Raw genomic sequence first — 11816 nt, forward strand, 5'->3', positions numbered from 1 at the left:
AATAAGTAATGTATTCATGTATGAATAAGTAATGCATATCATTATTTATGAATAAGAAATATTAATTTTTTTTATATTGTGTTATTTATTTGTGAATAATAAAACTTATTATATTCATTTCTTAGTGATTCAACTATTTACCTTTATCTTTTGCATTTCCTTTCTCAGTTTCTGTATGTTTATCTTCACCTCCATCTTTCATGTTCTTAGCTTCTGTTCCTCCTTTATTTCTATCTTCAGAGTTTTCCTTGCCTGAAACATATACATTATATATGAATATTTTTTATTTTTTTATTCATTTATATAGTGTATTATTCACTTATGAATAAACAATGTTATTAAAAAAAATTAATATAAATATTGTAATATATTTTAAATCATTCATTTACCTGTATCATCTCCCTTTGTTTCTTCAACTTTTGTTCCTTGTTCATGTACACCTTCTGATTTTTCCTTTTCTGCAAGAGTATTAGTTTTACATGTACTCATTGGTGACCCTGGTCAAAATTTAACAAACAAAATTGTTATTGTGTAATAATATTTTTATATATATTTTTAAAATAAAAGTAAGACAAAATTTACCTATATCAATATTATTGAAAATAGTTTTCATTTCAGGGTGATTCCAGATTTCATCTTCTTGACTATTTAAACTTGAAATTCCAATTCCAAGGACATTGTCCACAATGTTGTCAACAACTTTATCCAACAAATTTTCATTTTCAGTTTGTTGAATAGTCTCTTCATGATTATTTGTTTCCTCAGCATGATCATGTTTTTCCTCTTCATCATTCTCATTTTCATTCCTCTTTTCATCTTTCTCTTTTACTCCAATTTCACATTCTTTTGTTTTCTTATCTGCATCATTCTTTATTCCTTCGTTCTCTGCTTCATTTGAATCAAGCAAATAATCTACTTCTAGTTGACTTGGCTCATTATCACTGTCTTCTTCACAATTTCCCTCTTTATCTTCATTTTCTTTTTGATCATTTGTTTTTTGACCCATTATTGGTGTCAAATTGATTCCTTCAACTCCAATTTCATTACATGGAAAATTAAAAAGTGTTGTGCTTTCGGTTTTTTCTTCAACAATCATATTTGTCATCTTTTTCTTTGAAAATTCTAAAACTTTCCTTTTCAGGGAACTTTGTCATCGCATCATTAAGCTTTGAATTCAGCTTTTCCTTCATCCTCTCAAAACTATTAAGCATTTTTGATATTTTTGATTCATATGCCTATGTAACAAAAAGAAGTATATGATTAGAATTTAATATAATAATTTAATGTAATCATATATTATTAACATGTTAAAACTAATTACCTCAACAGAATGATCTTCATCTTTATCAGAATCACTGTCTTCGAGATATGTATCTCCTTCATCTTGTTCATTAACAAATTCTTCGTTTAATTCTCCAACTCCAAATCTACCTTTTTCTTGTTCAAATGTCTCTCGATATCTAATCTTCTCTGAACTCCATTAACAAATTGTTGCACGTTTACAAGTTACTGTTAAAGCTTCTGAGTGGATGTTATCAGCATAGAACTATTGCACATAAATGATAACTAATTGATATTCATATATGAACAAGTAATATTATTTTTTACTTATTAATATATGAATAAGTAACGTAAAGCATTACGTGTGAACAAATATATTTTTCTTATTCATATATGAATATTTGCTATTAGTTTATGAATAATCAATATTATTAAAAATTGAGTATAAACATTATAATAACTTACCACCAAGAAAGCTAAAGGTCCAACAAAGAAGCTGTTATATGAGTATGGTATGTATGAGTTTTTTGTTCTGACAAGACAGTCCACAACATAGCTGCACCAGTCTATGTTGCTGATATCTGTTTTTCTTGAAATATAACTAAAGGGAACCAGGTTGCATCTTCCCATTGATGTTGACTCGCAAAAAGTGTTGACAAAAAGAACTAAGAAGTTCAATTTGAAATTAAAATCAACTTGTGTGGTAGAAACAATAACATTTTTTATTGCACTCAGTCGGATGATTGAATCTTTTTTAAATTGTTGCTTCCATTCATCATAACTTGTATCATCCTTAGGCCATTGATCCAGTTGTGTAAGTTTGGTTCCACCAATTGGTATGCCCAACATGTCATGAACAGACTCCGCTGTTACTTTCAATTCCTTTCCTTCAATATCTATCACCATTCTCTCAGAATCAAATTTTTGAAGAACATAAAATCCCAGCTTCAGTGGTATATCCGTGATTTTCATTTTTAACAAAGCTCCAAAACCCATAGATCTTACATATTCTTTTTGTTCTTTGCTCATCCCAAGGATTAAAGATAGTAATGCCTCTGGTGAACATCTGTTTTTTTCATTAAGTAAAATTCTTTTACCATTGTTTTTTTTAGTCTTTTTTGATTGGTGACTCCTTTTTTTTGCCTTCTTCGATGGATGACTACTTTCAAAATCAGAGTCTGAATCTTGTAGTTGTTGTTTTTCAGGAGTTTTCCTTTTCGATGGACTTTTTCTGCTTTGATGCTTTATTTTCTTTGGTACTTTTGTTTCTTTTTTATCTGTGAAATGAAAACATATAATATTTGAATAAGTTACTGATATATGAATATGATATATGCTCGTTGATTTATTAATATTTATTTATTACAAAAATATAACTAATATATACAATTTTATTATATATGAATATATTAGATATGATAGGAATTTTGTACCTTTCGCATTTTTCCTCTTTTGCATTGATCTTGTTTCTCTCATTGTTGGTAAGTCTTTATCGGAAATGTTAGTGTTCTTACCTTCATTCAATAGTAAGTAGAAGATAAATGAGTTTGATATTCACGAATGAATATTTGAATAAAACATATGTATTCATATTTTTTTATTCACATATGAATATGTTATGTTATATTCATATGTGAATATAACATATGTAAGTCATTCTTGTTCTATTCACATACGAATAATGTATGTATAGCAGCAAGCTATGTTCTACTCATATGTGAATATAATATATATAGTCACGAATGAATATTTGAATAAAACATATGTATTCATATTTTTTTATTCACATATGAATATGTATTGTTATATTCATATGTGAATCGAACATATGTAAGTTATTCTTGTTGTATTCACATATGAATAATGTATGTATGACAGCAAGTTACGTTCTATTCATATGTGAATATAACATACATATTCACGACTGAATATTTGAATAAAACATATGTATTCATATTTTTTTTATTCACATATGAATATGTTTTGTTATATTCATATGTGAATATAACATATGTAAGTGATTCTTGTTGTATTCACATTTGAATAATGTATGTATGGCAGCAAGCTATGTTCTATTCATATGTGAATATAACATACATATTCACGAATGAATATTTGAATAAAACATATGTATTCATATTTTTTTTATTCACATATGAATATGTTTTGTTATATTCATATGTGAATAGAACATATGTAAGTGATTCGTGTTGTATTCACATTTGAATAATGTATGTATGGCAGCAAGCTATGTTCTATTCATATGTGAATATAACATACATATTCACGACTGAATATTTGAATAAAACATATGTATTCATATTTTTTTATTCACATATGAATATGTTTTGATATATTCATATGTGAATAGAACATATATAAGTCATTCTTGTCGTATTCACATATGAATAATGTATGTATGGTAGCAAGTTATGTTCTATTCATATGTGAATATAACATACATACTCACGACTGAATATTTGAATAAAATATATGTATTCATATTTTTTTTATTCACATATGAATATGTTTTGTTATATTCATATGTGAATAGAACATATGTAAGTAATTCTTGTTGTATTCACATATGAATAATGTATGTATTGCAGCAAGCTATGTTCTATTCATATGTGAATATAACATACATATTTACGAATGAAGATTTTAATAAAACATATGTATTCATATTTTTTTATTCTCATATGAATATGTTTTGTTATATTCATATGTGAATAGAACATATATAAGTCATTCTTGTTGTATTCACATATGAATAATGTATGTATGACATCAAGTTATATTCTATTCAGATGTGAATATAACATATATATTCATGAATGAATATTTGAATAAAACATATGTATTCATATTTGTTTATTCACATATGAATATGTTTTGTTATATTCATATGTGAATAGAACATCTGTAAGTAATTCTTGTTGTATTCAAATATGAATAATGTATGTATGGCAGCAAGCTATACATATTCACGAATGAATATTAGTTTTGCTTGTGTTCAAAAGTAAACAAAACATATTTTATTTACCTTTTTGATTTGTTCTTGGTTTTCGTTTATATGTATTCTTCACTGTTAGTGTCGTTTCTGTAAGGGTAAGTAGTTAATATTAGGAAAACATAAGCAAAATGTTAAGTAACGTTTGTATTTTGACAGAATAGTTTTGAATAAAGATGAAAAATGAAGAGATGATGTAAAATCATTTATATATCAAATAATAATGGATGATTCTTACAAAAATTTCAAGTAAATAAAGTAATAACGAAGGAGAATTACGAGAATGAATGAGTATCATAAAAAATTGAAGTAAACAACCTTTTTTGAAGAATGAACAGTATGGAAACAATGTTTTTAGTTCTAAATAAACTAATAATTATCGAAGATTACGAGAAATTTCAAGTAATCAAGTGATAATTTTAGAAATGATTCGAAATCGTTAAAAAGTCGAGAAAAAACGCCGATGGTTACCCTTCATTGTCAAGAGTGAGGAAATGGTGTCGTTAATGTTTTCATCGGAAGACATTTTTCTTCGTTTATGTTATTTGATGCTTTTGCAAATGGTTTTCTTCTTATCGATTCTTCTGCAAATGGTTTTCATGTTATGGTGTATCGAAGAGGGAAATTGTGCTTTTCTGTCGAGATTTGACGTGTTATCAAATTACTCAAGTGCCCTGACAGTTTAATGTTTTTGGATTATTTACAAATTTGCCACCGCTTATTAATGTATTTGGATTATTTACAAGTTTGCCACCGTACGTTTTTTAAGCTCATTAAATGATTAGCTGAGAATGGTTGCCTCATTCTCAACCTTTTTTTTTTCTCAATTGAACCCTCATATATATATATATATATATATATATATATATATATATATATATATATATATATATATATATATATATATATATATATATATATATATATATATATATATATATATATATATATATCAAGTTATCAATCAAAAAGAGGTTGACCTAAATATGCAAGATCAAACCCTAAAGATTTATCTAAATGTCAATATAATTACTCAAATCATAAATCCTATGAACAACCAAATTGAAACCCAAACATAAAATAATTACAAACAAATGATATAATATTTATATTGCTTTAAAATATAAAAAACCATCCTTATCAAACTCACTATTACAAGATAAACGAATAAAATATACACCATTTAACATAGTTTTCCTCTACAAGAAAACAGTCAAAACCAATACGTACCACAACTTGCTAGCAAAAAAATTCCACATTCATATTGAGAATTGAGAACATACCTTTTGGTCAATATTGTGTATAATAACCAATTAACCAAGAATCAAAATCTTTGCTCATACGTCCATGCGTAATATTCACTAGCTGTGTTTTGTTTAATGTGATAGCCGCTGATGAAGGACAATGTGATAATGTTTATTGACTTTTTCAATACAGTTCATTTATTGCGTATCTCATTAAAGAATCAAGGCTTTTTATTCTTATATTTTTTATATACTTAACATAAATAGCATAATTACTAATTATATTATATATTAAAATATTTTAAAAATCTCTATAAGGTAATCGGTTCAGTTCGGTTATATATGGGTAGGTTTCTAAGAAAAACCGAAACCGTACCATTAGCAATTGGTTAATAAAAATAAAAAGTTGAACTACCATTTTCAATAATGGTTCGGTTTTATTGGCTCGGTTATATCGGTTAATTTGGTTATGGTTAGGTTTTTCGATTTTTATGCTCACCCCTAATAAATGTAAAGGTATGTAAACCTTAAATTCATAAATTTCGATTTTCATAGAGTCCTTCTAGGGTTCTTGAAATTCATAGTATGTTGCTATCAATTAGTGAAAAAACATAGATTCTTTATAGGTTGCATGTGAACTTAAGTGTTAAGATTTTCTGCTTTACATGTTTTGATAACCTATAAAATCTATCAGTGGTATCAAAGCCATTGTTTTCTATTGATTGTGCATAATATGAATATATCAAAAATTTGGCTTTATCGAAATAAACCCTATCCCTTTGAGTGTTTCGACATGTCTAGGGTTTCTTGAATCCATAGCCTCTGCCCTTTATTTTCGAAATTGACTTAAGGTTTCCTAGGGTTTCTAGTTTTCTTAATTATTATTTTAAATGTATTAAAATTTGAATAATTACAACTTGGTAACCCTATCCCCTAGTTTTCAAAAATTAGAAGGTTATAGGATTAAATTTGAATTATCTAATTAATAGTTTAACTGAAAATAATTATTTAATCCCTAAATGATTTAAATTAATTTAATTAATTGTTTAATTAAAAGATAAAGGTAAATCACAATTGGTTTAATATTAATTAATTAAAAGTTTAATTCACATAATTAATATTTAAAACTTGTATTTTGAAAAGTTTCAAATACATCTTTTATATATATATATATATATATATATATATATATATATATATATATATATATATATATATATATATGTATATATATATATAAGAAAAGTCAGTCGAATCAATAGTAGGCCTCATTCATGAAACCATGCTATAAAGAGGGTATAAGGAAACAGCCTATAAAATGAACGGTGAATTGGTATCCTTTTCACCCACCACTCTCTTGTGTGGTGGAGGGTTGTTAGGTGAACGGGTTCAATAGGACATAATCTCATTAAAAGTATAATGATATAAAGTACTAGAACCTTCTTTTAAAATATCACTCTAGTTACTTTAGTAAAATTGTGTAATATTTGCTAACCCATGAAAAAACAGATCATTTATTTATGATTCATTAGTGGAGCGTGTGTGGTTAACCGACACACTATTGTGGGACTATAAAGATGAAAAGATGAAATAACTCGTGTCACACCCCCCAAAAAAGAACGGTGGAAACGTCCAGGGGGGCGGATGACGTCATGCTTAGTTTCACAACAAATGTAGAATAGTAAAACAAGCAACAACATCCACCGCATTAATATTAAAGTGTTTACATTGTATTCAAATCACATATGGTTGACTGCAAAAGTAAATAGCAAAACAAAGACATGAAGTTACTATGCTCCATCTTCTGAATCCCTGTGTGTGTACCTGTCTACTAGTTTCTGAGAATACAAGTGTCACAACCCCGAACCAGACGGCGGAAACGTCCGAGGGCTCGCGTGACTTTAATTGAATATCATCACAATGAATATACATGAATCATAACATAAACGTCACCATGCATCAATATATTACAACTGGAATTGTTCACACCAAGTACATAGTTTTAACGTTTCACATTCATAACATAAATTGTTTGAGTACTTTTAATAACATAACATCTAACATTACTTTCTATTACTCTTCCGCTTACCTGCCACCTGAGAATACAAGTTATTTTGGAAAAACGTCAACATATGAAATGTTGATGAGTTCATAAGCGTTATCCCTTTAGGCCCAAAGATAATTTTGGTGGGCTTGCAAGGCCCAACAAGCATGATTTGAAACTCATAAGCCCAAAGTTTGAAGATTTATTCATTTTAGTCATCACGTATCTATTGCAGAGTTTTGATTTAACGATTGTTGTTTTGTATTGATTCGAGACCGACTCAGTTCGTTTTTAACGATATTTGGTGTTGAATGTGTATTCGTTTTCCGTTTTGTCGGTAGTCGTGGATCTAGTATTTTGTCTTAGTGAATTAATTTGTTTAAATGTAGGATTTTGACCTTTTCACTATCATTCTTTTATAAAAATAACACTTTTAGTCATTTATATAAAAGAATTTCATTTTTAGTCCTTAAAACATTTTCTTGAGACTTTTGTATCATAAACTTGTTGAAAAGACAGTTTTAACCCAAAATTTATTTTGTTAACAACTTTAGCCCTTCCAGAATGGAGTTTCTCGATTAGAACCCCATATTTTGCAACTTTTATAGTTTTGACCCAAAATATAAAAAGTTTACATTTTTTATCCTTTTTGGAATTGAAAAGCATTTTTGACCTTTGAAACAACTTTATTGCACTTCTTATCCCCTGTTTTGCAGAATGTTTCATTTCAGCCCCTTTAAATTTCATTTTTCGCAATTATGGGCTTATTGGGCCGAAAAGATCAAATTTAGCCCATTAAGCTAAATTTTTGCATTTCAAGTCCTTTGAAAATTCTAATATTCATAAAAACGATTATAGAAACTGTTTTGACACTTTTGATCCTCAAGAAACCATGACTTGACAGTTTTTAACCCAAGTTTTGTATTTTTGACAATTTAAGCCCTAAATTGGGTTTTATGTTAGAATATGTTCCTCATAACCTTATAAGCTATTTTTCTTGACTTGTTTAATGTAAAATAACTTAGATTATGTTTGTTTCCTTTCTCATGTCATAGATCTTGAGTTAACACCCCTTATGGTTACATATTTATCACAAAAACACATAAAATCACACACATACATGCATAAAATCACACATAGCATACACATACACATAAATCTACACATTTTCTTGTATTCTCCCCCATAAAACATATAAAATTTGAAAAAGAGGGGTATGGAGCTCACCTTGAGGTGTAGTTTCGGTTTTGAAGAGAGAGAAGAAGAAAGTTTCGATCCTAGCAAGTCCTCTTGGTAGATCTCGAGTTTAGTGACTTCTAAGGTGCAAGATCACAAGTTGGAATAGATTTAGAAGAGATTTTTGATGAAATGAAGTAGCTAGATCATGGATTTAACATCAACTTACCTTAGATGATGTGTTTGTGGGAAAAATCTCCTTGAAAGCTTCCTAATTCTCGAAAACTTGGTGAAGAGTAGAGAGAGTTTCCTTGAGAGAGTTTGAGTGATTTTGTGTGTGTGTTTGTGGTGTGTTCGGCCGAGAGAAGAAAGAGAGAGGAAGAGAGAGATCTTGGATGGGATAGTTGCATGGAAATATGGGAGAATGCATGGAGAACCTATGGATAAGTGTGAGGCGGCATAGGAAAAGTCAAATCTTCCTTTCTTTTGTGGGTTGGGCGGAGAATGAAGAGGGGAAAAGGAAAGAATTGGGCCTTGAGTGCTTAGCTCATATTATGAATCACTTTAGATGATGTTTGGCCCAAATAAATCAAAGTATACTTTTATGACTCATTAGGGCTAAATTAGGTTTGTTGTGACCCATTAAGGCCCAAAATATTATGTTTCATGTATATGAGTCCAATTAGGGCCCATTAGAGAGTTCTAGATTCAAGATGGATAAATTGGAAGTTTATTAGTCCATTAGGCCTAATAAGGAAATCCTAGTCCAAAATGGACTTAAACCGGGATTTCAAAGGTTTCCAATTCTTTGTTGACCATTTGTAGTGCTAGAATGAATTATTTGATGAAGTTTTGTTGTTATAGAATAAGCATCATGCATGCTTTCATGTTATTGATTCATAGTTGTTATAAGTGTTGTAGTTACAAGGCCTCGAAATTGCTAGTTGTTACAACATCCCCACGTTAGAGGGAATTTCGTCCCGAAATTCTTTTGAAAGATAGATTTGAGAATGCGAGAATAGATGAGGGTACTTCTGCTTCATTTGATCTTCGCGTTCCCATGTGAATTCTGGTCTGCGTCTCGTGTTCCATCGAACTTTCACAATTGGAATGCGGCTCTACTTGGTACGCTTCACCTCTCGGTCCATGATTTCACCTGGGTCCTCGATGAACAGAAGGTTCTCATTGATTTCGATTTCCTCTAATGGAATGACGAGAGTCTCGTCGGATAAGCACTTTTTCAAGTTGGAAATGTGGAACACAGGGTGTACACTACTGAGCTTAGCGGGTAGGTGCAGTCTATAAGCCACTAGACCGATTCGGGCAAGAATCTCGAAGGGTCCAATGTATCGAAGGTTCAAAAATCCCCGCTTCCCAAAACGAATCACTCCTTTCCAAGGAGAATTTTAGTAACACCTTATCTCCGACTATGAATTCCAAGGGCTTTCGTCGTTTATCGGCGTAGCTCTTTGTCTATCTCGTGACAATTGCAATCGTGCTCTGATCTGAATTATCTTCTTGGTCGTCTCACGTATGATTTCCGGTCCCATTAAGGCGTTGTTCGGAGTTTGCCCTCTCGCTAGTTGGGTGTCTCCCACCTCATCCCAGCACAATGGTGATCTACATTTACACCCCTATAATGCTTCGTAAGGAGCAACTTTGATACTCGAGTGATAACTGTTGTTATATGAGAACTCGATCAAAGGCAAGTAGGTATCCCATGATCTTCCAAAGTCTATCACACACGCTCGAAGCATATCTTCTAGTGTTTGAATGGTTCACTCACTTTGACCATCCGTTTGTGGGTGGTAGGCAGTGCTCATATCGAGTTGTGTTCCCATAGCTTTCTGAAGCGATTGCCAAAAGCGTGAAGTAAATATACTATCTCTTTCTGAGATGATAGATACCGGTACTCTGTAGAGTCTCACGATTTCTTTGATGTAGATTCTTGTCAGGCGCTCCATCTTGTACGATTCTTTTATTGGTAGGAAATGGGCGGATTTCGTTAATCTATCAACAATTACCCAGATCGTGTCCAAACTGTCCGCCGACTTGGGTAGTTTGGTCACAAAATCCATGGTAATCCTTTCCTATTTCCACTCAGGAATTATTGGCTGCTGTAGTAATCCAGAGGGCTTCTGATATTCCACCTTTACTTTAGCACAAGTGAGGCACTTGCTCACGTAAGTGGCAATCTCTGCCTTCATATTGGGCTTCGTTGATGACTACCTCTCTGAATCCCCTAAGTTTAGGGACCCATATGCGGTTCATGAAGTAATATGTTCCATCTTCCTTCACCTCCAAAGGTCGATACCCCAGGGGGGTGCAGGACCAGTGGGGCCTACCCGATAAGCGGGCACCCTAACCGGAAAAGGGGGGTTGATGACTTCGGACTCTGCCTCCGAATCACCATTTTCGTCTTCACTGGGTTCCTCCTCGAGACCTCCTTCGGCTTCCTCCTCCTCCTCCTGGTCCACCACTGGCTCGGCAGGTCTGCCTTCGGATTCCACCTCAGGTTCCCCTTTGGATTCCTCCTCGGGGTCTTCCTCGGGTTCCTCTTCAGACTCCTCCTCGGGGTCCTCTTCAGGTTCCTCCTCGGATTCTTCAAGCCATCCATTTACCTTGATTAGGGAAATAAGGGTCTCCGGGGTGATGGAAACCAGCCATGCTGTCTGTGAGGGTGTATAAACATGCTAATATCATTCCTAAGACGTATAGATTGAGTTGATGTTCTCTTTTTGGTGATAAAGGGGTATGTTTTTAGGTTTTCCTACCATCGCGATTTCCTCGGGACATGTGATAGTTGTACCTTGGAGGAAATGTAGTTGACAAGGGTACATCCTCTCCTTGATACAACCGTGAACAGTCCCGGCTTACCCGAGATGATAGCATTATGTTGTTTGGTTTGGTATTATATTTTGTTTGCTAATTCACACAGGCAAAGATGTTTTATAGTTGTGTTTTTATTTGTTTTGTTTTGTTCAGAGTTGGGTTAGTCCCTCTTTGGTTTATGGTTGCATATCAATGTGTGGTTAGATATGCTAGTTCACTATAAACA

General features: G+C 31.5%; 1 protein-coding gene across 1 annotated transcript; it reads right to left on the reverse strand.

Annotated features, from left to right (window-relative positions):
• Positions 1-1085: 1085 nt before the first annotated feature.
• Positions 1086-11425, reverse strand: LOC122195461 (uncharacterized). Its single transcript, XM_042897375.2, has 6 exons — positions 11419-11425; positions 11169-11360; positions 2715-2795; positions 2064-2558; positions 1322-1470; positions 1086-1235 (listed from the first exon to the last, which is right to left on the reverse strand). The coding sequence occupies exons 1-6, from the start codon at positions 11423-11425 to the stop codon at positions 1086-1088; spliced, it is 1074 nt and encodes a 357-aa protein (XP_042753309.1).
• Between the last annotated feature and the right edge of the window lie 391 nt (positions 11426-11816).

This window comes from Lactuca sativa, chromosome 8 (assembly GCF_002870075.4).
Source record: "Lactuca sativa cultivar Salinas chromosome 8, Lsat_Salinas_v11, whole genome shotgun sequence".
Lineage (NCBI taxonomy): Eukaryota > Viridiplantae > Streptophyta > Magnoliopsida > Asterales > Asteraceae > Lactuca > Lactuca sativa.

Bases quoted from the DNA above. Each gene is read 5' to 3' on its own strand.
- LOC122195461 (XM_042897375.2), bottom strand. The intron at 1,471-2,063 runs GTTATGATGAAT...AATGGAGTTCAG, and splicing joins ATGGCCTAAGGATGATACAA to AGAAGATTAGATATCGAGAG. The intron at 1,236-1,321 runs GTAATTAGTTTT...TTTGTTACATAG, and splicing joins ATGAAGATCATTCTGTTGAG to GCATATGAATCAAAAATATC.